At 61.4% G+C, this 27626-nt stretch overlaps 1 protein-coding gene across 10 annotated transcripts; it reads left to right on the top strand.

Annotated features, from left to right (window-relative positions):
* Positions 1 to 988: 988 nt before the first annotated feature.
* Positions 989 to 27626, top strand: CIC (capicua transcriptional repressor). Of its 10 annotated transcripts, none has more exons than XM_045442198.1 (21): positions 989 to 1107; positions 4290 to 7100; positions 18724 to 18873; positions 18961 to 19195; positions 19276 to 19405; positions 19500 to 19682; positions 19764 to 19929; positions 20774 to 20976; positions 21059 to 21284; positions 21702 to 21805; positions 22054 to 23287; positions 23367 to 23554; positions 23929 to 24050; positions 24136 to 24302; positions 24402 to 24692; positions 24789 to 25114; positions 25411 to 25664; positions 25765 to 25919; positions 25997 to 26128; positions 26412 to 26543; positions 26640 to 27626. In XM_045442198.1, the coding sequence occupies exons 2-21, from the start codon at positions 4301 to 4303 to the stop codon at positions 27005 to 27007; spliced, it is 7566 nt and encodes a 2521-aa protein (XP_045298154.1). In that variant the 5' UTR covers positions 989 to 1107; positions 4290 to 4300; the 3' UTR covers positions 27008 to 27626. The 10 variants fall into 10 exon arrangements, with proteins under 10 accessions (XP_045298154.1, XP_045298157.1, XP_045298153.1 ...); XM_045442201.1 differs by having other exon boundaries at positions 24792 to 25114; XM_045442197.1 differs by lacking the exon at positions 989 to 1107 and adding an exon at positions 1719 to 1893.

Genomic DNA, 27626 nt, shown 5'->3' on the forward strand with positions numbered 1-27626 from the left:
GCCCTTCCCCCACTCGTGAAGTTGTAGACAGTGAAATCTCCCCCACTCTCAAAGCACATCTTCTGTGGACAGTGGATAATGTGAATCTCCTTCAATCTCAGTGAACCCCATTGGACAACTGAGAGTTCTTCCTAGCCCCCGGGGTTAACCGGCCATATGTCACAGCACATTCTCGCACCGGTAGTGGGAATGTTGTACCGTGTGCACCTGCAATAGACTGGGTGCATTGGCTTCTCAAGCGATGTGAATCCTGTGTGGATACCGGGAACCCATCACAGGCAGCAAAAGCCTCTCCTAAGGCCAGTGTCCACTGCTCCCCATTACCCTCTATTTAGGGCAAATCCAACGTGGAGAGTTTGGATGCCCTGCAGACAGTCCCATACCTGGTGTAAGCCCCAGATTTGGGGCTGCCGGAATCTACTACCGACAGGGCATATCCCTCTCCTCCCTACCCCGTGTGAACCACCCCCTAACCTGAGACCTTAAAAAAATCTCGGTCCCGCCAACAGCGAACACCCACAAAGTAGCTCTCTACAGAATGTAGTGTGAAGGGAATGTGGTGTGAAGCGCCACGAAGCGCTACATTTTCCCATCTTGTACCCCCACGAGTCTGGGGGGGAGGCTGTCAGAAAACTGCACCGCCCTAAACGCCAAAGTCTTCGAAGAGGGGACTTGTCTCCAGGGTCCTCCAAGCCCCAGGCCGCGCGCGTTCACTCCACTGCAGCGCGCGCCACCCCACACGCGCACGTTCTCTCCCCTCCCGGTGGCAACAGGGCTTTCCGCGGGGCCGCGCCGGACTTTCTGAGGCTGTTGATTGGTCACAGTCCCGGCCACCCTACAGCCAATCAAGCGGGGGAAAGGTGACATCACTCGTTCTCCTCCCCTCCCCCCCACCCCAAACTTCCCTACTCTCGGCTACCGACAGCAACAACCACGTGGGGGAGGGGTAACAGAGTAAAACCCGGTGAGGTCATTGCACCGCCCCGCCCGCTGCTGATTGGCTGCGGGGCTTGCGGGTGGCGGTTGGCTGCTCCTCGCACCTCCCCCTCGTGCCGCTACCGCCGCCACTGAGAGGAGCCACTGGCGACGCCAGAGCCGGGAATCGGGGTGAGTCGGGGCCCTGGGTCTAAGATGCTCCTGGTGTGCAGTGAGACTTACAGGAACTGCCCTGTCCGACTTTTTCTCCTCGCCCGGGTTCTTTGGTGCTACAGCACTCTGTCACATGGGAGTTGTAGTCTGCTTTGTACTATCGACTATGGGCCGGAGACGTAAGAAGACTACCATTCCCAGCAGGAATTGCGACGAGCCGGTCAACAAACGCTCAGGCCACGCCTTCCAAGCCTGCTTATTGGACAGCCTATCCCTAAGCCCTTCCTTCTTGCACTTCATTGGCTACTGTCCCTCACAGAGGCTGGGTTCCGGCCTAGAGTGCAGGGCGACTGGGTACTGTATTCGTCAGTCTGCACTAAGACGGCCTGCAATTGGCCAAGGCTGAAGTCCATCACTTGTTGTGGGGAAGGGCCCTAGGCAGATCAGGCGGTCGTAGGCTCAGGTTGGTGTCGGTCCCAGAGGGAGGCCGGTCTTGGACTTTGGCCCCTCCCCCTGGCGCTGCCGGGTGGGCGGGATTGGCCTTGGCGAATGTCGCTCGTCGTGGAGAGGCGGAGCCGACTGAGCTGCGAATGTCTATTGGTCTAGGACGGCGCCGGTCAGCGGGGTTGTGGCCGGTGATTGGCTGGCTGCTCCAGCTGTTGCAGGTCCATTCACCATTTTGTGTGTTGGAGTAAAAAAAAAAAGGGAGAATCGAGAGGGAGAGCCGGAGGGGGGGCGGGGAGGGACCGGACCGGACCGAGCCGGGGCCACGGCCCCCCGCCCCGAAACCCCGCCGAGCCCGAGGTGAGGGGCGGGGCCAGGGCTGACACGGGCAGGGGGGATTTGGGGTGCTGGGGGCCGAGAGGGGACAGGTGGCAGGGACGGGGAGGGGGTACAGAGGAAAAAAGGTGATTTGGATGGTGGGAAAGGGGGATAGAGTGGATGAAGTGGTGGGTAGGAAGAGTGCTAGAAAAGGGGTGACGGAGAGGGGATGGTGGGTAGAGAATGGGTAACAGGAATGGAGGGGTGACAGGACTAGATCAGGGTGACAAGGGAGAGGGAGGGGACAGAGTTGGAGGGGTGACAAGGAGAGGTGATGGAGAGAAAAGGTGACAGGTCCAGAGATGGCTGACCGGAGAGTGACTGGGAGGAAGAGGTGACAAAGATAGATGAGGGTGACAAGGAGAGGGTGACTGAGGAGGGGGGCTAGGGCCTGTGAGGAGAGAGGCAGAGGTAGAGGTGGTGACAGGATGGCAGACAGAGTGGCAGAGAAGCTAGTGCCAGGAGGGCTGATGGGAGCAGAGGGCATGAGACCCTGAAGAACCAGAGCCTGGGCCTGCCTGGGCTTCAGGAGTTACTGCTCAGATTCTGAAGGAGGTGAGGGCCCACAGGGCCTTGGGTGGGAGTTATCCAAAGTGGGGTGGACAGGAAGAGAGGAGGCCCCAGGGGAAAGAAAAAGGTTTGGCTTCTGGTGTGAAGAGACTGGACCAGGCAGCAAGGTCCAAGGGTGCCAGGCGGTATGGTTGTAGGCCCTGGGTGGGGTATGCAAAGGTTTGTGTTTGGGCAGGACTGGGGCCGCATCTCAGTCCCCAGGACGGTGGCCCAGCGGGTCAGTGGGGAGAAGGTGGTGGCAGCTGCCCAAGTCCTGGGCACCTGAATGCCTTCCCCAGTGTGAGAAGCCCCGGGCCCTACGGACTCTGCCTGTGAGGACCCCAGGTTTGGCCCAGAGAAGGAGCAGGCAGGGTTTGCAGGGTCCACAGGAGGAGCAGGCCCCAAGTAGGAGAACACAAGATCAGGGGTCCTGGGGGAGCTTGAAGACTGAGTCAGGGGTGTCTCTGATTGTGTTTGAGTTATGGTCCTGGACTCCCCCCACCCTCCCAGAGGCCCCCTTTTGGCCTCTCAGGTTCTCTTAGTCACTTCAGAGTAAAGTTTTTTCCCTTTTCTTTTCTCAGGGCAGCTTGAAAGGGGGCGGGCAGTAATGACTGTTCAGGAAGTGGGTGAGGTTGGCCTGCTGGGCTTGCCCTGCTCTCTTTGACCTTCTCCCACTTACCCCACCTGGAGTCGGAGGGCATATTTGGGGGCCCCAGGGGGCCTGGCCAGCTCAGCCACCCTGCCAGAGGCAGCCCAGTGAGGGCGGGGGATGCGTGCAGGCCAGAAGGGGGGCTGGGCTTGCTGGTATCACGCTGGGTGCTGTGGGGGGAGGGGCAGGCTCCCATCCAGTGGGACAGCGAAACCCTGGGGTGTAGCTCTGTGTCCCACTGTGTGATGACGTGTGTGTGTGTGTGCCTGTGTGTGTGTCTCTGTGCGCGTGCGTGTGCTCATGCACGGCCCCGTGGCAGCACTGGGGATAAGCTCTTGCCCCAGACGTGCCCCTGCCTGCTCCCTGCCAGGATCTGGGGAGATGGCTATACCTGGCAGGCCCGGGATGCAGAGAAGAGTGGGCAGCCGTCCCTCAGGACTTTCAGCTGCCTACTCCTTCCCACAATGTCTGGCCATGCCAGGCTGCTCAGAGGGGTGGGGGTGGGGGTGGAGAGAGGCTCACATCACAGCCCAGTCACCTCCTTTTCTGTGACTGTGTTCCTGTGCATGTGTGTGTATGAGTGTGTGTGCTCTCTGGACAGTGACAGTGCAAGGAAGCGTGCCCTCTGGATCATGTGACAGGCGGCACACTGAAATGGTTAGGAGCACAGACTCGGGAGCCACCAGATTGCCTGGGTTCAGACCCTAGCCCTGCCATTTCCTAGCTGGATGAATTTGAGCAAGTTGCTTGAGCTCTCTGTGCCTCGGTTTCCTCAAGTAGGGCCATTAGTAGCACCTGCCTTTTAGGACTGTCATGAGGATGAAATGGGTTAATAAAATCAAGTTTGGCCCATGGCTTGGCGCAGAGTGAGTGCTGTACAGGCGTGAACTGTTACTGCTTCTTGTGTCCCCTCGGGCAGTTACAGGGTGTGCACACACCTGCTGTGGCCTCTGTAGAGAGAGCAGATATGTGTAAGTGTCCCCAAGCAGCCAGAGCATATAACTCAGGGGACATGGGTGCCAGTCAGGGGCCCACACGAGTTGAGGACAGCCAGGAAAGAGGCTTTGGGCATCATGGAGTTGAGGCAGTGGCCTCAGCAAGTGGGAAGTCTTGGGGGACAGTGGGTCTGGGGACTTCCTGAGTTGCTCCCGATGATCCCTGTCTGCCTTCCCATCTGCAGGTGGACAAAAGATGAAGCCAATGAAGAAGGCATGTGCCGGCCTCCCAGGTTCTGGCAGTGGTGGCAAGTCCCCACCAGCCACCCGGGCCAAGGCCCTGAGACGGCGAGGGGCCGGGGAGGGCGACAAGCCAGAGGAGGAAGACGATGAGGCACAGCAGCAGCAGCAGCCTCCGGGGCCAGAAGAGGCTGAGGAGGGTGAGGAGGAGGAGTCTGAGCGGGGCCCCGGGGCTGAGGGGCTGCTCCCGGAGCTGCATCCTGACGACTCAGCAGCCCCAGGCCCAGCCGAGGACCCCAAGGTAGAGGGGGAGGCAAGCCGCTGGGAGCCCTCGCTCAGCCGTAAGACGGCCACGTTCAAGTCTCGAGCGCCCAAGAAGAAGTATGTGGAGGAGCATGGAGCTGGCAGTGGTAGCATTGGGGCGGCTGGGGCCCCTGAAGAGCGGGCACGGACCCCTGAGGAGGCCGGCACCCTGGGTGTACCTCCACGGCCACCCACCTCCACCCGTTCCTCTTCCACCGACACGGCCAGCGAGCACTCAGCTGATCTGGAGGATGAGCCAGCCGAAGCCTGTGGGCCAGGTCCCTGGCCCCCAAGTGGAACCAGTGGTGGATATGACCTGCGGCAGCTGAGGTCCCAGCGGGTGCTGGCTCGGCGTGGAGATGGCCTCTTCCTGCCGGCCGTGGTGCGCCAGGTGCGCCGAAGCCAGGACCTAGGGGTACAGTTCCCTGGCGACCGGGCCCTGACGTTCTACGAGGGGGCACCTGGCGGCGGTGTAGATGTGGTCTTGGATGCCACGCCGCCGCCGGGCGCCCTGGCGGTGGGCACGGCCGTGTGTACCTGTGTGGAGCCTGGTGTGGCTGCCTACCGTGAAGGTGTGGTGGTGGAAGTGGCCACCAAGCCAGCTTCCTACAAGGTCCGCCTCAGCCCTGGCCCCAACTCCCATCCGGGCCCACCAGCCACCCTGCCACAGCCCCCACAGCTGCCACACCGTGAGCCCGAGGAGGCCGTGTGGGTGGCCCGCTCCAGCCTCCGCCTGCTGCGGCCCCCCTGGGAACCCGAGGCCCTGCCGAGGAAGCCCCCCGCGGGCCCCGAGGAGGAGCAGGCTGAGCCAGGGGGTACCCTGCCACCCTGCCCTGCTGCCCTGGACCCCAAGCAGCCTGAGGATGCTGAGGTCTCTAAGATCAGCTTTGGTGGCAACCTGGGGGCTTGTGAGGAGGGCGAGGAGAAGCACCCGCCAGCCCTGGGCACTCCGGCCCTGCTCCCACTGCCCCCGCCCCAGCTCCTGTCACCGCCACCCAAGTCACCGGCTTTTGCAGGCCCAGGCCGCCCTGGGGAGCAGCCCTCGCCCTGCCAGGAGGGAAGCCAGGGCGGCAGCCGTAGCAGCAGCGTGGCCTCTCTGGAGAAGGGGGCTGCGCCAGCCGCCCGGGCCCGCACACCGTTGACAGCTGCCCAGCAGAAGTACAAGAAGGGCGACGTGGTCTGCACACCCAACGGAATCCGCAAGAAATTCAATGGCAAGCAGTGGCGGCGGCTGTGCTCTCGAGACGGCTGCATGAAGGAGTCGCAGCGGCGGGGCTACTGCTCGCGCCACCTGTCCATGCGAACCAAGGAGATGGAGGGCCTGGCGGACAGTGGCCCAGGTGGGGCTGGGCGGCCGGCAGGCGTGGCAGCACGCGAGGGCAGCACCGAGTTTGACTGGGGTGACGAAACATCGCGGGACAGTGAGGCCAGCAGTGTGGCGGCCCGTGGGGACTCACGCCCACGCCTGGTGGCTCCTGCTGACCTGTCGCGCTTTGAGTTCGATGAGTGTGAGGCGGCTGTGATGCTTGTGTCCTTGGGTAGCTCCCGCTCGGGCACACCCTCCTTCTCTCCAGTCTCTACACAGTCGCCCTTCTCACCTGCCCCATCACCCTCCCCTTCACCGCTCTTTGGCTTCCGCCCTGCCAACTTCAGCCCCATCAACGCCTCACCGGTCATCCAACGCACTGCTGTTCGCAGCCGCCACCTAAGTGCCAGCACCCCGAAGGCAGGAGTGCTGACGCCACCAGACCTGGGCCCCCACCCCCCACCGCCCGCCCCCAGAGAGCGCCATTCTTCTGGCATCCTACCCACCTTCCAGACCAACCTGACCTTCACCGTGCCCATCAGCCCTGGGCGGAGGAAGACAGAGCTGCTGCCCCACCCGGGGGCACTGGGGGCCCCTGGCGCAGGGGGTGGAGGAGCCACCCCAGACTTCCCCAAGAGCGACAACCTAGACTCTGGTGTGGACTCGGTGTCTCACACACCTACACCCTCCACACCGGCTGGCTTCCGGGCTGTGTCACCCGCCGTGCCCTTTTCCCGCTCCCGCCAGCCCTCGCCATTGCTGCTGTTGCCCCCACCTGCCGGCCTGACCTCGGATCCTGGGCCTTCTGTGCGCAGGGTTCCTGCCGTGCAGCGGGACTCACCCGTCATCGTTCGCAACCCCGACGTGCCGCTGCCCTCCAAATTTCCAGGGGAGGTGGGCACTGCTGGTGAGGCTCGGGCAGCGGGACCTGGGCGGGGTTGCCGAGAGACCCCAGTGCCCCCTGGGGTGGCCAGTGGGAAGCCTGGCCTGCCCCCGCCTCTGCCAGCCCCCGTGCCCATCACCGTGCCTCCAGCCGCGCCGACTGCTGTGGCCCAGCCGATGCCCACCTTTGGCCTGGCTTCTTCACCCTTCCAGCCGGTGGCCTTCCACCCCTCACCTGCTGCCCTATTGCCCGTCCTGGTGCCCAGCAGCTACACCAGCCATCCTGCCCCCAAAAAGGAAGTCATCATGGGCCGGCCTGGGACAGGTAAGAGATGTGGATGGGCGGGCTGGCTGAGGACTCATTTTGAACAGGGCCACTTGCAAACTGGCTCTCGGGAGAGGTGAGCTCCCCACCTGGAGAGGGGCTTAAGGGGAGATTAGCCTCCTCTCTGCATAGATGTTTCAGTGGGAATTAATGTGGGCAAGGGACTGGACTTTGAAGGCTAGTGCAGTGTTTCCAGAGGCCTCCTGCTGGGAATGCATCCTCAGGGGTCTGTCAGTCAGCAAACCTTTCCTGAGTCTTTGGAGCCAGGCCTCCACAATCCTGATGGGGTAACAGAGTAACAGAGGTGATAATTGTGATGACAGCTCCCATGTCTGGAGGACTGGACTGGTGGGGGCATCACCATGTTAAGTATTGCGTGTGAGTTATCTCGCCGAGCCCTCCCACCCACCTTGTAATGTACTGGGGCCTGTTTTAAGCCCTTTTGAAATATTAGCTCCTTTAGTCTTCATAACCCTAACGGGTGGGTGCTATGATTATGCTCCTTTAGAGGAAACTGAGGCCAGGTCACTAACTTGTCCTGGGTCACATGGCTAGCAAATCCTGGAACCAGCCTTCAAAGCCAGGCAGGCTAGTTCATCCCTGCTCGGCTATAGTGCTGGGTTACAGATGGGAAGACGGAGGCTCCAACAGGGCCTTCTGCCTCGGGGTGGCAGGATCAGGACGGGAGCCCTCCTCTTCACGCCTGTGCCCAGTAAATATCACTGGTGCGGCCAGTGTCATGGAGGGGAGCTGGGGGTGTGCTGGGCAGGCCTCCAGGTGTGAAATCTAGTCTGGCTGCCCTCAGGAAAGGGCGTGTAAGCCAAGAGTTGAAGGATAAGTTGGAACCAGCAACCATGGGGTGGAAGAGCCTCCTAGGAGGCCGACGGGAAGACTCCAAGGCCAGAGGAGCACAGCTCAGGAAAGCCAGGGTGGCCAGAGGGCTGAGGCCAGAGGCAGGGAGAGTGACACTTCTGAGATTGTGCCAGAGAGCCAGAGGCCAGGCCAGGTTGACCCTTGTCAGAGCAACTGTCAGGGAGGGTGACCAGTTACCAGCCCCTTCCCTAGCCTCTTCTTACTTACTTATTTATTAATCCGCTGTTGACAATCTGTGCCATTGTGCCTGGCCTTGTGCTGGTTGGTGCTGAGGGCATAGCCCTGCCCTCACAGGGTTCACAGTCCCTGGAATAGACAGATCTGTCCTCAGACAGTGAGCATCCAGAGTGGTTAAAGCTGAGGTGGGGGAAGGCTAGGAGGCTATGGGAAGTCAGGGAGGGCTTCTTGGAGAAAGGGCCAGGGTCTCTAAAGTGAGATATGCAGGGTGTTCTAAGTGAGCCTGGCAAGGGGGATCTTCAGGCAAAGGGAAGAGTTTGGGCAAAGGCCTTGAGGCCAAAGTGAGTATTTGAGGGAAGTAGAATCTGCGAAGTCAAGGGCTTTAGAGGATAGGTGAGTGTGGGGATGTGCAACTATATTCATCAGCCAGGGTCAGATCATTGAGGGCTCTTAGGAGACTTGTGAACTTTATCCTGAGGGCACTAGGGAGCCATGAAAGGTTTTGAGCCGATCTGACTGTGGCTGACCATGGACGGTGAATTCCAGTGCCTGAGACCAGAGGCAGGGGGACCAGGGAGGAAGGAGGTCGGGGTGGGGATCTGGGTGGGAGCTGGGACTGCAGCAAAGGCTGTTGCAGGAAGGAACCCAGGCCCTGACCTCATGGAGCTCCAGTCCAGACCCAGAGCACAGGGACACAGGGGCTATGCTTGCCCCTCATGCTCATATACTGAGGTTATGAGTTGTGTATTTTTGCCCTGCCCCAGCATCTTTTATATTTGTTACTGTCGTTGACAGGAGCAAGATTCCACAGAAGTGAGCACAGCAGGGATTTCTGTCCTTAGCCACATGAAGAGAGTGAAGCAGAAGGACTCTAACTATCCCCCTCACCCGCCCCCCCCCCCACATGCTTATAGCCCCCAACATTGCCTTCATAGCATTGGGTCATGTGACCCTGACTGCTGCTGCAAGGGGAGGGGTGGCACTGATGGTGGTAACCTGAGGGCAGGCCCGGCAGGATTACTTGCCGCCATTTTTCCAGATGAGGAAAAGTGGCAGGAGAGTCCTAATTAAGGTCATCCAGCCAGGGAGGGTCAGGAATGGGCCTTGGACCAGGTCTCCCAATCTCCAGATCAGAGCACTCTTAACTGTCAGAAGTTACAGAAGTCCTAATTTCTCAAGCACCACCCGTGCGTGTGCGTGGTACACTGCTAAGTGCCGGCTGAGCATTTACTCACTGAATCCTCACAACACCCCAGGAGGTCAGCACCATTATTATTTCTAGTGTTCAGAGGAGGAAAGAGCACCCCAAGAGGTTAAGTGACTTTCCCAAGGTCACCCAGCTAGGAAGAGGAAGAACCAGGATTTGAACCCAGCCTGTGCAGCTCCAGAACCCAGGCTCTTAAGTAGTCTCAGTAACAATGATAACGATAATAGTAACCACTCCTTATTAAGCATTTACCATGTGCCCAGCCCTAGGCGTTGGGCCATCTCGCCAAATCCACCTGATGCTATGCAGAAAGGATTATCAGCCCGGCGTTGGGGGGGGGGGGGGGTGGGGGGCGGGGGCCGTGGTGGCGGGAAACCGAGGTTCAGGGAAGGGAGGCTGCAGGCCATCTGGTCGTCAGAACTTGTCCAGTGCCTGTCCTGGCGGTTCTGAGCAGCGCCTCTCTGACAACACCCATGCTGAGGTATCCAGGCTGCCCTCAGGTTCCCAGCCAGCAGATTCTTTTGTTCTTTTCCCAGAGGCCTCCCCAAACCCTTGGTAGGCAGGCACCTGGGGCCTTTTCCCTCTGAGGCCTAGGTAAGGGCAGACCATGCCCGGTGGCATAGTGAGGCCGTGGTCCTGTCCCTTTCTGCCCGCTCATGCCAAGGCCTGACCCTCACTCAGGGCAGCAGGTGTGAGGGGGCGGCCTGGGACAGCTTGCCTGCTCCTGCCCCCCGCCAGGCATTTGCTTCCGCTGGGGGACGTGCCGGGGCAGGCGGCCGGCATTCTCCACATTCTGTGCGTGGCCAGGCCAGCCAGCTGCCATTGCCACCTCCCTCTGACTCTTCCCGCCTGCTCCCCAGGAGAGGAAGCCGCCCCAGGGCCTGCAGCCCCAGCCCAGGAGGCCAGATGTCTCAGCCCCATTCCTGGCAAGGCCTTCTTTCTAGCTCCCAGCTTCTGCCTGGCTTCGCTGTACTGACAGGCAGTGCCCCCTCTCTAGGCCTCTGTCTGCCTGTTCTGCCTCTCTTTGAGCCACTGTATGTCTATCTGTCTCTGCCTTGGGTTCCTACATCTGTCTGTGTAGCTCTCTATTTCTGGGCCTGAGTCTTTCTCACTGGACTTCTGTCTCTCTGTCTGTCTCTCTATATCTTTCTTGGTTTGTCCCTCCCTTAGACATCAGTCCTTGTCTGAGCTTTCGTCCCACCTTCTGTTTTGGCCCCCTGTCTTGGGATCCTGTGTCTCTGGGCTTCCCCTGGCCCTCCTCCCACTCTTTAGACAGACTTGCTGCCCCCATCATAGCCCCTCACCACTACTCTGTGCACATCGGGTGCTCCCTCCCTTTAAGTGAGTGGACAGGTGCCAAGTACTAAGTCCCTTACTCCGTTCTTGGGGAGTGTTGGGAGGTTGTACAGGCCTGGGAGCCCCCTCCTGCCCACCACTGTCTCTGAAACGTGTTGAGAGGTGTCAGGAGCCTCCTGCAGACCTATCTACATTTGAGCACCTGTTCCCAAGTCAGGCAGGAAGGCGGGGGCTGCATGGGCCAAGCTAGGAGATCCGGCTGTGGGGGAACAACAGGAAAGCAGCTCCTGTGCCCACCCACCTGCTAGAGGGCATGACCCAGACCACCCTTGCCACCCCCTCAAAGCCTTGCAGGAGACACATTTGGTGCCAGCTCCATTTAATGGAGTCCCAGCATACTATACCCCAGTGAACGGGACCTCAGAGACCAGGCAGTACCCACCAACTATGCTTGGCCTGGTGGGGAAAATGAGGCCCAAAGAGGAGTCTAGGTTCTCCTGACTCCCCAAATCCAGATTCTGCCCACCAGAATTTCCATTTTGTCTCAAACAGTGAACTCCATCTCTCTGATCAGAAGCCTCTCCTCCCCTCCACCAGGCCCAAGCTGAGCAGCCCTGGGGGAAATGGGTGGGGAAGGCAGACATGGATGCAGGCTCAGGCAAAGAGCAGAGGGAGGTACAGGTACAGGTACAGAGGGTGGCTCAGTGCAGAGTGATGAGGGAGGTACAGGTAGGCTTCTCATTGGAAATGACCTTTGAGCTGAAGCATGAAGAATGAGTGGATTTCAGGAGAGTGAAAGAAAGGGAAGGGTGTTCCTGGCCAAGGCAGCCATAGGAGCAAAGGCCAGGAGGGGTGAAAGTGCATGACCTCTCAGTGGCTGGTTGAAGCTGGAGCTGACACTAGAGCCTAGGATTGGCAGAAAGGTGCCAAGGAGCACGCATCTAGCCAGGCTAGGTTTGAATGCCAGTCCGTGAAGAGCCAAGAGTTTAGAGTAGGAGAGGGAAAAGGTTAAGATCTGGGTGTCAGAGATCCCTGGAGACTGCCCTGGAGAGGAAGGAGGCCTATACTGGGAAGACTGGATGACTTTAGGGGAGAGAAGGGAAGGGGCGTTTTTTGAGGTAGTTGGAGTTAATCTTAAGCGACTTCGTGGAAGAGCCCCCAGCACCAGGCGCTGTGAGGGGTCAGGCTGCCTCCTGGTGGCTGCGGGCGGCAAGTGGCGGGGGGGGGGGGGGGGGGGGTAGCCGGCGCGCGCATGCGCAGCGCGCGCGGGAAGGGGGTGCGGCCCGGAGCCCCCGGCGCCCGGGCATTAATGGCTCCATTAGTGGCCGGGAGGGAGGCGCATTAGCGGCGGCGACGGCGTCTGGCTCCCATTACCACCGGCGGCAGCGGCTGCACCGCAGGCGGCTGGATCCTAGCCCGCCGCGCCGCCTCCTCCGCCCGCACCCCGTCCCCTGTTCCCGCTCCCCACGGGGGCCTGGGCTAGGGAACCCCTGTCTCCCCATTTCCGCAGAAAAGCTGATTGTGAAGCCAGGCAGACCTGGGTTCAGATCCCAACCGTGCCACCTCCTGACTGCAAGATCCTACTCTCCTCTGATCCTTTTTCTTGCGAAGCAGCCGGGGAAACAGGGTGTACCGGGGGCTTTGCAGATCCGGACAGGTACCCCGTGAGGGCCGCGCCCAGCCCCCGCCGGCACCCAGGGGCGCGGGAACCCGCGCCCCAGGGGTAGGCCCCGGGCGTGGGGCCTCAGTCTTTCCCATTGGCCGCCTCCGCGCCTGCTGACGCTGATTGGCCGAGACCCTCCCCCCCTTCCCCGTCGTTGCGCCATTAACCCCTAAGGGGCCGCGCCCTAGGGCTGGGTGGCGCCCCCCCCCCCCACGCAGACAGCTCGGGTGCCAGCTGGCCCGCGCCCCGCCGCGGCCCGCGTGGGTGTCAGGCCGGCCGGGCGCCCGCCCGCCCTCCCAGCACAAAGCGGCTTTGTGGGGCCCGCCGGGGGCTGGCTGGGGGCCAGGCGGCGAGTGGAAAATCTCGTGAGCGCGGGGAGGGGAGGAGAAGGCAGGGCGGCGCCCCCTCCTCCGCCCGGGTTGGGGCGCCTCCCCCAGTCCGCGCCGACCAGCCCTCTCAAGTCCTGGTGCCTGTACACTCCCCCACCCTCCGCCCCTTTCCACCCCCAAATCCATATTCCCCTCCGTCCTATGCCGTCCATCTCCCAATCCCTGGGGACCCTCCCCCACACGTCTCGCCTGCCTCTTTCCCTCCTAGTCCCCCTGCCTACCCCAGCCCCACTCACACTGACTCACCCCGGCGCTATTTTTAGGCCCCCATCCCTCCCGAGCCGCACCAGCCCAATCCTGGGCTCGTTCCCCAGGCAACCCTGGCCGTCGCCGACGCCGCACGGGGTGGGTGGGTGGGTGGGTGTGTATGTGGAGAGCGGGTGAGGGGAGCTGGGGACACCGGGGTGGTGAGCCGAGGCGGGGACCCAGGCCTGGAGAGCAGGGTGGGGAGCCACGGGCGACAGGGGCGTGGTGCCTCTTGGGCTCAATAAATGGGCCGGTGAGTTCAGAGTGTGTCTGCCTGTCCCTCAGTCTGTCAGCATCCCTGGCTGTACGCCCCAGGCCTCTGGGCAGGTCTCAGCCTGTGCCACCCTGGGTGGCAGTTGGTGTCTCTGTCTGGGCTCCCTGTCCCCAGGCTGGGGGTGGGGTAGTGCTGCGGGGCTGTTTGGGGCCAAACCTTTTGTGGAATTGGTAATGGGGTGGTGCAGGGGATGGCTGCACCATAGTTCTGCCTGAGTACCTGCCTTGAGCGAAGGGTGGTGTTGCATCCCCACTCACATGGGGCTGGGGCCCTGGTTTGGGAAACCCCCTCAGTCTTTTCCAATTAGGGAGGCCCCAGTTAGGGTTGGGGATGGCTGGAGAGATGGAGCTGTCTGGGGTTGGGACCTGCTCTCTCTTCTCCACCCCTAATCACCCCCACCCAGGGTTCCTCCACTCTGAACAATGGAAGCTAAGTATAGGGCTGGCCCAGTGCCCAGGGCAGGGGGGCCCTTCCCGCCCGGATTCCGGCCCCTCCCTGCCAGGCTGGGCCCCCACTTGGCTGTACCCTACCCTGTAAGGGGCCTCTTCCCATCCCTCCTATGTGGGCACTGTGTCTTCTACCAGATGTGCAACCCTCCCAGATGTGTGGGGCCCTCTTTCCCTGCTGTGCCAGGACCTCGCTCTTTTTCTCACCCTACAGAAGTGGGGGAGCTGGGGGCAGTGTTTCTCTGAGCTGTGTCCCAGGCTGCAGTGCAGTAGGGAAGGGGTTAACTTGCCAGTAGGTGACTCACCGGTGGGGAGAGGAGGGGGCAGCGGTGGGGAGATAGCGGGACACATTGATTTCAGCCTTGATTTCTGCCTCACATTGCAGTCCCTGGGGCAGTGAGGTAATGGAGGGTCTGAGTCTGGGGCTGCATAGGGAGGAGGGGGCAGTCACCTAATAGTCCCTCCAGTGGCCCCCTCCAGGCTCACAGCCAAGTGTCTGGCCCTGCAGTCTCTGGAGGTCAGAGGGCTATGGACCTTCCCTTCCCCTCTGGGCTCCAATTACCAGTTTTGCCCCTTTTCCATTTCTTCAGCTCTGTCAGTGGATGGGATAGGCTGGGAAAAGGATTTTGTTTGTGCCTGTCCCTGACTCCACCTGTGTAGGGGCCCACTTTTTGTCCATCTGAGCCTGTGCAACCTTTACCTGCCCAGGTGTGACCCCAGGCCTCTGCCTCTACTGGATGTGACTGACCCCAGGGCCATCTTGGGTGACACAAGACCTCTGCCTCTCTCCCCGGTGGGCCCCAGACCCTTGCCTGTGTCTCTATGTGTGCTCTCTGACCTTTTCATAGTTCACCAGTTGTGTAGTTCTCTTTGTATCACTGTGCTACTATATTCCCCGACCTCTGGGAATGTCTGCCTGGGTCCACCCCCAGGTTGAATTTTCAGTAAAGAGCAGGTGATTTGGAGCTCTGGGCTGTTATGTTCTGGAGGCATGATCTTGCACAATTTATTCAGTTTCTCTGAACCTCATTTTCTCATCTGAACAATGGGCATAATAAAGTGTACCTCCCTAGTGGCTGTGAAGATTCAGTGAACAGTATAATACATACTGGGTCCCAACACACTGCAGCCCCAGTGTTAGTTTCCTTTCTTCCTCCTGGCCCTTTTCTGGAAGGGGTGGCTCCCAGCCTAGAGTGGTAGGGCCAGCCCACAGTAATGCTCATGGCACCCTGCCTTACACTGTCAGTTAGAGGGTCCCAGGTGGCTGCTAAGTGTCAGGCAGTGTAGCTGAATGATGATGAATGACCATGGCACTCTGTATACCTGATGGGACAAGGTACTGAGGTAGTGCTCGCTGGGGTAAGTTTATATAATGTGTGGGGTCAGTACAGTGGCATCTGTGAGAGGTAGCCTGCATTGGGATCGGAGGTGCCAGGAAGGCCACATGAGAGGGTGTGAAGATGGAAGAGTGTGTGCGGTTGTGTGGGAGGGATGTGGGGTGTGTGTGTGTGATGGACAAGCAGTGGTTGTGATGAGGTGTGTGAGATGATACTGCTTATTTGATATGTTGTTTGTATGATGATTCATGTGGGCTGGCATTGAGAATATGCGTTGGTGAAGCATGTATGACAAGGCGTGTATGCAATGGGTGATGTGGAGGATGGGTGAGAACGAGTGTGTATGATGATGGATGGGGAGTGATTGGCCGGGGGTGTGGGAGGTACATGTGAACAGGTGTTCGAGGTGTGCGACTTCGTGTGTGGCAGTGTGAGTATAAGACCACGGTACATGTGACTGTGGAGTGTGTATGAGATAATGGGTGTGGCAGGAAAAGTCTTTCTATGAGAGGGGTGTGTGTGTGTGTGTGTGTGTGTGTGTGTGTGTGTGTGTGGTGTGTGGTGGGGGTGAGAGTCGGCTGGTGTGAGTTGGCGAGGGCTCGAGGTGGCTTGAGTAGCCCTACCGCGCAGTTCATCTGCCCTGCGGCGCCGTGCGCGCCCTGGCGGGCCAAGCCGCGCGTGAGCGTGTTCTTCGCGTGGACTGGACACGCGTAGCACCACACACAACCCCGGGGCCTCCGCAGCGCGGTGCCCCGAACCGCCCCCCTGGCTCGCTGCCTTTACTGCAGTGCGCCCTCCCTGCCACCCTCCTCCCGCGGTCCCGCCCCGGGCCGGCTTGAGGCCAACCGGAGCCCGCCCCGCCCTTCCCTTATTTGCATATGACTGACGTTCCCCCGGGGCGGCCAATGGGGGCGGGCGCGGCGGGGCCTGACCCGCGCGCGGCGGCGGCAGCCAATGGGCTCACGCGCGGGGGGCCGGGCTTGCGCGGAAGGCCGCGGGGGAAGCGGGGAAGGGGCGGGGGGAGGTGCGGCGGGGGGAGGGGAGCGCGTAGTAGTGGCGGGGCGGGGAGGCGGCGGTGCCTCTGCGCGGGGCTCGCTCGGAGCGCACGGACGCACGCACGCTGGTCCGTCTGCCCGCCCGGAGCCGAAGGTCGACCCGGCGCTGAGCCGCGGGCCCGGAGCCCGGAAAGGCGGGGCGGCGGCACCGGCAGCCGGGGCGCGCGGGGCCAGAGCCGTTACCCGCCGGAGCTGCGAGGGAGGGAGGGAGCGAGCCAGCGAGCGAAGGGAGGGGGCCGCCCCCGCGCACGCGCGCCGCGCCCCGCCCCGCCTGCCCCGCCCGCCGGGCACCGCGCGGGAGGAGGGAGAGGGAGGGGGCGGCGCCGATGGCCCCTGTGCCGCGCGCCCCGTGACGGCCCCCGCGCGCGCCGGGGGGCGGGGCGGGGCCGGCGCGCTCTGACCTCCCCCGCCCCCCGGGCGGCGGGAGGCAGGCGACGCTGTGCGCAGGCGCGCCCAGCGGAGACCCCCGCGTGGGGCGGCCGGAGGGGGGCGGCGGGGGGGGGCATGCGGCGACGGCCTCCGGCTCCCCCCGGGCCCGAACGGCGACGGCCGAGGAGCCGGCGGCGGGCGGAGTGGCGGCGGCCGCTGAGGAGGCGCGAGCCCCGGCCGGGCCCCCCCGCGCCGGACCATGTACTCAGCCCACAGGCCCCTGGTGCCCGCGTCCGGCGCGGCCTCCCGTGGCCTCGGCATGTTCGGTCAGTAGCGCCTGGACCCTGGGACTGCCGGGGTCAAGGTGTCGGGGTGCTAAGTGCGGAGTAACGGGGATAGGGGTATAGTATGAGAGTGATAGACGCAGAGTACAGGGGTGACGGGAAAGTTACAGAGCTTGGCTGGGCCAAGCGTTTAGTGACGGCAGGTGGGAGTGTAACGGGAGTGATGGGAGTGAGGAGAGGGGAGTAGCTGGGCACAGCTGTGGGTGTTTGGATGATGGGGTGGAACAGGTCCGTTGTCACCGGAGGTGAAGAGTGCAGAGTAACTGGCTTGGGAGCGTGTATTAGAATAGGGGCGGCATGAGACCTGCTGGCCCTAGGTGTGGAAGAGAGGGGGAAGGGACTGTGATCGAGTAGTGGGGCTAAGAACAGGGCTTGAGAAGTGAGTGAAGCACTGTTTGCTTAGAACTGAGTGATGGGCTGGAGTGTTTGTGGCATGCTTTGCGGAGACAGAGAGAGTCAGGAACCTGGAGGGCAGTGCACTGAGGAGGGGCAGGACCAAAGGACTATTCCCCCATTGTCTGCTGGTCCCTTTCTTCCCCACCCAGCAGAGGAGGAGGCCTGATGAGAAAGATCCTGGTGAAGAGGGGCATAGATAGGTCCAGGTCCTTGGGGTTGGAGGACCGAGTAGGCTTTTGGGTCCCCAGTGACCCAGGGATGAAGGATGGGGTCCTCAGAGCGTCTTGAGACCTCCTCCGGCGTTGGCTTCCTTATCCCTCTTCTGTTGACATGGTGTCTACTTTGTCTTTTGTCAGCCCCTTGCACAATCCGTTCTCGAGGCCAGTGGCTCTCTTAGTCCAGGCTTTTGAAGGCATAGAGGGGTCACCCCAGGTCAGATTGATCTGGATCAGGGGGAGGCCTGGAATGATGGAGACCAAGGCTAGGGCGTTTCCCTTCTCTCTTCATCGTCTTCCCTCACAGGGGCCTCTGCTGGTTCCACTTCCCCCAGGGAGCCAGCAGTGAGAGGGAAGCCCACTTCTAGCCCAGGCCTGCCCCAGGAGTCCCGCCAGGGATGGGTCCCGGCCCTGTGCTTACCCTCTTACTACCCAGGTCCTGGGGCAGAAGGTTGAAACCCTAGGACTGGCCTCCTGGGAGGGAAGTGCCTTCCTGTGCATATTCTCAAGAAAACACCTGGCATTTTTGCTTTCCTTGGGCACAGACCTGTAACAGTTCTCTTGTCTGCCCCATTGTCTGTGCCTTTTCTTCCAAGGAGTTTACCACACCCTCCCCTCTTTTTGGGCAAGGGGGCTAGATGCTACATTCAAGATAAGCTGAGAGGTTTAGAGGGAAGGGGTGCTGGGAGGCCTCTTTGAGGGCAGTAGATTTTGTTAGGGGGTGGGGGAGATGCCGGAGCCACCTGTGTCTAGCCCCGGAAAGGCAGGTTGGCTCCCTGGGGTCTGTACTAGGGGGAGGGAGGCCAGGAGAAAGACCTGACACCCCGCTCTGTGGGTATCAGAGAAGAGAAAGGGAAAACAAGCCACGGTCTTCTCAAGAAAGAGAAAGGGAGCGCGAGGCCAAGATGAGGGGCCCCGTCAGATGCTAGCATGGGTGCTGGGAACGGAGCATGGCTGGGGAGGGTTCCTAGCCCTGCTGAGGTTTTGGGGCCTTGGGAGTATGAGATGGCAGTCAAACATGGCCTGGTTTGTGACAGGAGCCAGTCATTCCTCTGGCCTGGTCCCTGGTGGCAGGGCTGGTGGAGGTGGGGGAGGGAGTGGGGTGTGAGGCCTATTTCCCTTCCTAGCTTCTGTTTTCTTTTTTATAAACCTAGAAACCTTTCAGGGAGGAGTTTTTCTCGAGTGATGTCGCACGCAGGAGCCCACGAGGCTCTGGGATAGAGGAAGGGGGTGTAAAGGAAGAGTGGAGCCACCTCATCCAGGGTGGAAAAGAGCTTGAGTTGGGGGTCAAGGCCCGGGTCGCCTGCTGCACAGCTTAGCTGGCTTCTTCCCACAGTGTGGACAAACGTGGAACCTCGCTCTGTTGCTGTGTTCCCCTGGCACTCCTTAGTCCCCTTCCTGGCCCCCAGCCAGCCCGACCCCTCTGTGCAACCAAGTGAGGCCCAGCAACCTGCCAGCCACCCAGTGGCCTCCAACCAGAGCAAAGGTGAGGAATGGGGGGCCACAAATGGGGTGGCATGGGGTTAGGGTCCAGATGGCCTGGGAGCCCTCTGATCTGCCTCTCTGCCCTTAGAACCTGCTGAGTCGGCGGCTGTTGCTCACGAGCAGCCACCAGGTGGGACAGGGAATGCTGATCCTGGGCGGCCACCTGGAGCCACGTGCCCTGAGAGCCCAGGGCCTGGACCCCCCCACACTTTGGGGGTGGTGGAACCTGGAAAGGGTCTCCCTCCCACCACTGAGGAGGAGGCCCCTGGCCCTCCAGGAGAGCCCCGGCTGGACAGTGAGACGGAGAGCGACCATGATGATGCGTGAGTGCCATGAGGCTTGGGGCTAATGGGTGGAGTGGCTGGAGATGTGGCCCTCACTGTCCCTGCCGCTCCCACCACAGCTTCCTCTCCATCATGTCTCCTGAGATCCAGTTGCCCCTGCCACCCGGGAAACGCCGGACCCAGTCTCTCAGTGCCCTGCCAAAGGAACGAGACTCCTCTTCGGAGAAGGATGGACGCAGCCCCAACAAGGTGCCTCCTCTCTACCTGTCCCCAGCTCACCCTGTGGCTGCCCGAGCCTGTCTCCTGGTTTTAACCATCCCACTTGGGCCTGTATCTGCTGCAGCGGGAGAAGGACCATATTCGGCGGCCCATGAATGCCTTCATGATCTTCAGCAAGCGGCACCGGGCCCTGGTCCACCAGCGTCACCCCAACCAGGACAACCGGACCGTCAGCAAGATCCTGGGCGAGTGGTGGTACGCCCTGGGGCCCAAGGAGAAGCAGAAGTACCATGACCTGGCCTTCCAGGTAACGCTTTTTCCTCCTGGCTCCTCCCAGCTTCCTCTGGTGGGGTGGGTGAGTGAGGGTCTCTCCGCTCTCTCCTGCCAGGTGAAAGAGGCCCACTTTAAGGCTCACCCGGACTGGAAGTGGTGCAACAAGGACAGGAAGAAGTCCAGCTCAGAGGCCAAGCCCACCAGCCTGGGGCTGGCAGGAGGGCACAAAGAGACTCGGGAGCGGAGCATGTCAGAGACGGGGACTGCCGCTGCCCCTGGAGGTCAGTCAGCCCCTTGGCTCTCTTGCCCTGTCACCTCCCTCCCTGAGAGGTGCCAACTACCCTCTTTTTTGCTCAACCCCTGGCCCATAAGCCTTTCTCTGCCCTGTCGTTTTGTTTGAGGACCCTTATCCATAAAGAAACTGGCAGTTGTTTTATGTGAAGGAGCCAGGGAGGTCCAGAGAGTTAAGTTTCCAAATAGTAATCTCATTATCAGTTCGTGAGTACGTAGTGCATGTCAAGGAGAGTGTAATTTCTAATTTTGAAAGCTGTGCCCCGTTTTGTAGATGAGGAAACTGAGGCTCAGGGAGGCAAAATCACTTGCTGGAAATTACAGGAAACTAGTAGACGGTGGAGCCAGAATCTCAGCTCCAGCTTGGCTGGTTCCCAGAACCAAAGTTGGAAGCCCCTCATTGGCTACTTCTCCCAACTGAGCGTGTCTGGTGTGCATGGTGCCGTTCAGAGGCACTTTTTTGGAGTGATTCTGTGAGCACCGGCCTGCAGCTTTCTGAGGATGAGGCTCTTCTTTCTGTCTGAGATGAGGGGTTGGAGGCTCGGACCGGCCATTGGTTACTAGCTAGGCAGCACGACATTACTTGTTTTCAGTCTCGTACTCAAAGAAGGCCTGCCTCCCAGGGAGCAATGGGCTTGCTCCTTGCAATCCCAGAGGGCAAAATCCATTGGGAAATGCCGGGCTGGTGGGTGGTATCTGTTTTCTGCCAGGTGGCCCAGGGTTTCCAAACTCCTCTTGTCCATTATTTAGAAATACTTGTGAATGGCTTGGCCAGTCTGAAGGCTGGTAAAAGGCTTCTGGACTCTGCAGTACTCTTCTCTTTCTACTCTGCAGTGTCCTCGGAGCTCCTGTCCGTTGCAGCCCAGACACTCTTGAGCTCGGATACCAAGGCTCCAGGGAGTGGCTCGTGTGGGGCTGAGCGTCTGCACACAGTGGGGGGACCTGGCTCGGCCCGGCCCCGAGCCTTCTCCCACAGTGGGGTCCACAGCCTGGATGGTGGGGAAGTAGATAGCCAGGCGCTACAGGAACTGACTCAGGTGTGATGGGTGGGGGAGACGGGCAGGGAGGGTTGCCCAAGGTGATGCCCCCCTCTGAACTCTCCCGGTACCTACCCTGCAGATGGTGTCTGGCCCTGCATCCTATTCTGGTACAAAGCCTTCCACCCAATATGGGACTCCAGGCCCCTTCTCGGCCTCCGGTGAGGGAGGTGCCCTGGCGGCCAGTGGGCGACCCCCGCTGCTGCCCACCCGGGCTTCCCGTTCCCAGCGTGCTGCCAGCGAGGACATGACCAGTGATGAGGAACGCATGGTCATTTGTGAGGAGGAGGGAGATGATGATGTCATTGGTGAGCAGTGGCAGGGCCCAGAGTCCTGCCCAGAGAACAGCAGGCTGAGGTTTTAGGGGTGGGCAGAGATTTGATCTAGGCCTCAGGCTCCCTCTTCTCTTTGTTTATGATTGGAGGCATATTCAGTTCAGGCTCTACTGAGTAAACCCAGCCCTGCCCTCGGGGAGCTCCTGGCCAGGCAGGAAACTGGGAAGATAGGGGCATGGATGGCCAGGCCATCAGGCACAGGGTTAGGTGGTGTTATTTGCATGTTCTTAGGCTTCCCCATTGGGCAGGTGGGCACACCTTAGGCTGAGGAACAGCATTCATGGACAACACTCACTGCCAACTTGGGGCAAAGCCTGGGCTCCATGCTGTCCCTCCTGGGTAGTCCTGCACCCAGCCTTTATGCCAGTGCTGTTCTCTCTGCTCCCTCAGCTGACGATGGCTTCGGCACCACTGACATTGACCTCAAGTGCAAGGAGCGAGTGACCGACAGCGAGAGCGGAGACAGTTCTGGGGAGGACCCAGAGGGCAGCAAGGTGAGAGCTTGGAACTTGGTGTTGTCTGGTAGCACTCACTCTTCCTAGGAAGAGGAAGTATCTGTTCGTGTGCATTGACAGGGAGATTGAGGCCCACAGAGGGCAAGCTACTTGCCGCGTGGTGAATAGGGTCATGGCCTGGATGAATTGAGGCCTTCAGCTGGCCTTGCTGCCGGGCGAGACAGGGATGGGCAGGGTGTGAGTATCCGGGCTTCCTTGATGTGGTTGTGTCTCCTCCTTCCACCCAGGGCTTTGGCCGGAAGGTGTTCTCGCCTGTGATTCGTTCTTCCTTTACCCACTGCCGCCCATCGCTGGACCCTGAGCCCCCAGGGCCCCCGGATCCACCTGCAGCCTTTGGCAAAGGCTATGGGCCCACCCCATCCTCCTCCTCGTCCTCACCTGCCTCCTCCTCAGCCTCAGCTGCCACCTCCTTCCCACTGGGCTCAGGGACCTTCAAGGCCCAGGAGTCAGGTCAGGGCAGCACAGCAGGCCCACTGCGGCCCCCACTCCCTGGGGCAGGGGGCCCAGTAACACCATCCAAGGCTACCCGGTTCCTCTCAACGGATCCTGCCACCTTCCGGCGCAAGAGACCTGAAAGTGTGGGGGGCCTGGAGCCACCAGGCCCCTCGGTCATTGCAGCACCTCCTGCGGGGGGAGGAAGTGTCCTGCAGACACTGGTCCTGCCCCCGAATAAGGAGGAACGGGAAGGCAGTGGAGGCCGCATGCCCTCAGCCCCAGCCCCATCACTGGCCTATGGGGCCCCAGCAGCCCCCCTGTCCCGCCCAGCTGCCACCATGGTCACCAACGTGGTGCGGCCTGTCAGTAGCACTCCTGTGCCCATCGCCTCTAAGCCCTTTCCCACCTCTGGCCGGGCTGAGGCATCTCCAAGTGACACAGCAGGTGCCAGGACTGAGCCAGTCACTGGGTCCCGAGCACCTGGGAGCTCCCCTCTGGGTGTAAGCTTAGTGTATTCGGACAAGAAGTCGGCAGCAGCCACCTCGCCAGCCCCGCATCTGGTGGCTGGGCCCCTACTGGGCACTGTGGGGAAGGCTCCTGCCACAGTCACCAACCTGCTCGTGGGCACACCTGGTTATGGGGCCCCGGCGCCCCCTGCTGTTCAGTTCATAGCCCAGGGGGCCCCTGGCAGTGGGGCCGCTACAGGCTCAGGAGCAGGTGCTGGGAGTGGTCCCAATGGGCCAGTGCCCCTGGGCATCCTGCAGCCAGGTGCCTTGGGCAAAGCTGGGGGAATCACCCAGGTGCAGTACATCCTGCCCACGCTGCCCCAGCAGCTTCAGGTGGCTCCTGCCCCGGCACCAGCCCCTGGGACTAAGGCAGCAGCTCCTGGCGGCCCCGCACCCACCACCAGCATCCGTTTCACCCTCCCGCCGGGCACCTCAACCAACGGCAAAGTTCTGGCTGCCACCGCACCCACTCCTGGCATCCCCATCCTGCAGTCAGTACCCTCCGCCCCACCCCCCAAAGGTGAGGCCTGGGCTGAGCAGCGGAGGAGAGGGGCTTCAGGCCTGTTTGGCTCTCTTGTAACTTCTTCTCTCTCTTGCAGCCCAGTCAGTCTCTCCTGTGCAGGCCCCGCCCCCGGGTGGCTCCGCCCAGCTGCTACCCGGGAAGGTACTGGTGCCCCTGGCGGCCCCTAGCATGTCCGTGCGGGGTGGCGGGGCTGGCCAGCCACTGCCCCTGGTGAGCCCGCCTTTCTCAGTACCTGTGCAGAATGGTGCCCAGCCACCCAGCAAGGTAAGGGCATCCTGGCTCCACCTGTTCTTCATTCCTCTCCTCCTGGGTGTAGGTTTCTGTGCCACGGTTTCTGTGTGTGCCTTTGTTTCAGTCACTTTTCCTTTTCTCCCTTTTTGTCTGCGTCTGGAACTTTGTCTTTAGGACTTTTTCTTCAATATATACGTACATCTTGATTTTGCCCTTGGCGTCTGCATCTTCTTCTTTCTTTGTGTCTTGTACTGCTTGATGTCTACTTTTCCTTTGTTCTTTTCTGTCTGGATTCCAAATTTTGCGTTCCCTGTTTTTGCTGAGATCCACCTTCCTAGGTCTTGGTCCTCCCCTGCCCCATTCTGGGTCCCCACCTCACCTCAGCCTGTGGGTGCCCTTGCCCACAGATCATCCAGCTGACTCCAGTGCCCGTGAGCACACCCAGCGGCCTGGTGCCGCCCCTCAGCCCAGCCACGCTCTCCGGACCCACCTCACAGCCTCAGAAGGTCCTGCTGCCCTCCTCTACCAGGTAATGGCAGCTGAGCCCTCACCTGGAGGCCAGCCCAGAGATGGGGCCAGCTTACCTCACTCCCCCCTTCCTCTCCTTGCGGCAGAATCACCTACGTGCAGTCGGCGGGTGGGCACGCGTTGCCCCTGGGCACCAGCCCTACGTCCAGCCAGGCTGGAACAGTCACCTCGTATGGGCCCACGAGCTCGGTAGCCCTAGGCTTCACCTCACTGGGGCCCAGCGGACCCGCCTTCGTGCAGCCCCTGCTTTCAGGTGAGGGGCAGCCTGGCAGGAAGAGCTGGGGACCCAGGGTGGTGCCGAGGTGGCCCAGGCCCTAACTGGGGCCCCCGCCTCTCCTCTTTGTCTCTGCAGGCCAAGCCCCACTGCTGGCTCCCGGCCAGGTGGGCGTGTCACCTGTGCCCAGCCCCCAGCTGCCGCCCACCTGCACAGCCCCCGGAGGTCCTGTCATCACAGCATTTTACCCTGGCAGCCCTGCACCCACCTCCTCAGCACCCCTGGCCCAGCCATCCCAGGCGCCCCCGGGCCTGGTCTACACTGTGGCTACTAGCACCACCCCACCTGCTGCCACCATCCTGCCCAAGGGCCCACCGGCCCCTGCCACTGCCACCCCGGCCCCTACCAGTCCTTTTCCTAATGCCACAGGTGGGTGTCAGGCCAACCCAGGGTGGGGTGATTTGGAGGACCCAGAAGGTGGGCTCCAGACAGGCCTGGCTCAGCAAATGCTCTTCTTTCCACCAGCAGGCTCCATGACCTACAGCTTAGTGGCCCCTAAGGCCCAGCGGCCTACCCCCAAGGCCCCCCAGAAAGTGAAGGCGGCCATCGCCAGCATTCCTGTGGGTTCCTTTGAGGCAGGTGCCCCTGGGCGGTCAGGCCCTGCATCCCGGCAGCCTTTGGAGCCTGGCCCAGCCCGTGAGCCCCCTGTCCCCGAGTCTGAGCTTGAGGGTCAGCCCACAACGCCAGCCCCTCCACCGCCCCCAGAGACCTGGGCTCCCACAGCCCGGAGCAGCCCCCCACCACCCCCGCCTGCTGAGGAGCGGACAGGCACCAAGGGCCCGGAGACCATGGTAAGTGTGAAGCAGGCCAGGCAGATCGTGCTGCCACACAGCTCGGCGTCTCAGTCCATTGTTTGCTCTTCTGCTCCCTCCTTCTTACCTGCACACCTGCCTGAACTCTGTCCTTGTTTGCAGGGGTTGGGGGTGTTGGGGGAGGGGAGCTCTTCTGTCCCTTTTGCTTGTCTGTATGGCTGGGTCTTCTCCAGAGCTGTACATCTTGGGTGGTTGGCATCCAGCTCTCTGTTCGAGGTTTTGCCCCAGCGAGTCTGAATCCAGTGTCCTCCGTCTCCCTGCCGTCCCTACCCCAGGCCAGCAAATTCCCCAGCTCATCTTCAGACTGGCGAGTCCCTGGGCTAGGCCTGGAGAGCCGTGGGGAGCCTCCCACCCCTCCCAGCCCGGCCCCAGCTCCGGCCCCAGCCCCCAGTAGCAGCAGCAGCAGCAGCGAGGGCAGCAGTGGGAGGGCAGCTGGGGACACCCCCGAGCGCAAGGAGGCGGCTGGTACCGGCAAGAAGGTGAAGGTGCGGCCCCCGCCCCTGAAGAAGACCTTTGACTCTGTGGACAAGTGAGCATGGGCTGGGCTCCGTGGCAGAGCGTGTAGGGCGGGAGGGAGAGGGAGGCAGCTGCCGTCTCAGGCAGGGGAGGTGACCCCGCCGGCTCTCCAGCAGGGTCCTGTCAGAGGTGGACTTCGAAGAGCGCTTTGCTGAGCTGCCTGAGTTCCGGCCTGAGGAGGTGCTGCCTTCGCCTACCCTGCAGTCTCTGGCCACCTCCCCCCGGGCCATCCTGGGCTCCTACCGCAAGAAGAGGAAGAACTCCACAGGTAGGCGAGTGTGGGGCACCTGGGTAAGTGGGGGGCAGACCAGGGCTGCCTCCGCTGAGCCTGCTTCTGTTGGACAGACCTGGACTCGGCCCCCGAGGACCCCACCTCGCCCAAGCGCAAGATGAGGAGACGCTCCAGTTGCAGCTCAGAGCCCAACACCCCTAAGAGTGCCAAGTGCGAGGGGGACATCTTCACCTTTGACCGTACAGGTGCCGGCACCGAGGCAGGCGGAGCTGTGGGGGACCTAGGACCTTTAAGAAGGGCGGGGTCTTGGCAATGGAGTTACAGATGCATGGTGGTGATAGGGAAGGACAGCCGGTCACGGATGGGAGGGTGGGTTTTAGGGTCTGGTGGGGTCCAGAGGCAGGTGCCTTCTCTGAACTCTGCTGTGTTACAGAATTCAGTGAGGGCTGAGCAGACGTCCAGACGGTGGTGGGGGCAGAGAGCAGGCTGCTGCTGTAGCCTTGACTGTCCTCCCTATGCTGCTCCCAGGTACGGAAGCCGAGGATGTGCTCGGGGAGCTGGAATACGAGAAGGTGCCATACTCCTCACTGCGGCGCACCCTGGACCAGCGCCGGGCCCTGGTCATGCAGCTCTTCCAGGACCATGGCTTCTTCCCATCGGGTGAGTGTATCTTGGAGTCTTGGGGGGCCCCGAAAGAGGACCTGCCTGCTCATCTCACCCTGCCCTCCCCGCTCCCCATCGTCCTTCTGTCCCCAGCCCAGGCCACGGCAGCCTTCCAGGCACGCTACGCAGACATCTTCCCCTCCAAGGTCTGTCTGCAGTTGAAGATCCGAGAGGTGCGCCAGAAGATCATGCAGGCGGCCACTCCCACGGAGCAGCCCCCTGGAGCTGAGGCCCCCCTCCCCGGACCACCCCCCACTGGCACTGCTGCTGCCCCTGTCCCCACTCCCAGCCCCGCTGGGGGCCCCGACCCCACCTCACCTGGCTCGGACTCTGGCACAGCTTCGGCTGCCCCGCCACTGCCTCCACCCCCAGAGCCAGGTCCTGGACAGCCTGGCTGGGAGGGCCCCCCCCAGCCCTCCCCCCCACCCCCTGGCCCCTCCACAGCTGCCACAGGCAGGTGAGGGGCCCAAGAAGATCCCAGGACCCACAGTACCCCCCTCAGGACATGGACAGTATGTAGGTGGCAGGAATGGGGGGGCAGGATGGTTACCTCCTCCCCAATAAAGCCATTTCGTCCTTTCTAGTTTGGGGCGGAATGAGGCCTGCTCCTCTTGTCTATCCCCCGTCCCCCCACAGCTTTCTCCCTGTGACGGGGGGCAGCTGAGGGGAAGCAGGGGCACAGTCTGCCTCCACGGAGCCCCTGTATATAACCTGGAGTGTGTTACCTTCAGACCTTTTCACTTGTACTTTATGCAAAATGGCTCATGTGAGGGCTACAAGCTGGAGGGTAGCACGGGCCTTGGGCCACAGGGAGAGGTGCCTGTGGAGTAGGGGGAGTTCATGCACCCCTTTTTTCCCCAGAGGGGCTGGACTCAGGTTAGTTTGGGGTGGGGGCTCCTGCACTTTGCCACAGGCATGGGGAGGGTTCTCTCCCCACCCCCTCTGCCCTCCCAACTTGGGTTGTACTTTCTAAGAAGGTGATTCCCCCTACCCTTGTCCCTATCCCCAGAACAAAACATGTTGATCATGTGCAATATTTCTTACTGTGCCGAGAAGCCGAAATTAAAGCTGTTTAACACA

Source organism: Leopardus geoffroyi, chromosome E2 (genome assembly GCF_018350155.1).
Source record: "Leopardus geoffroyi isolate Oge1 chromosome E2, O.geoffroyi_Oge1_pat1.0, whole genome shotgun sequence".
Taxonomy (NCBI): Eukaryota; Metazoa; Chordata; class Mammalia; order Carnivora; family Felidae; genus Leopardus; species Leopardus geoffroyi.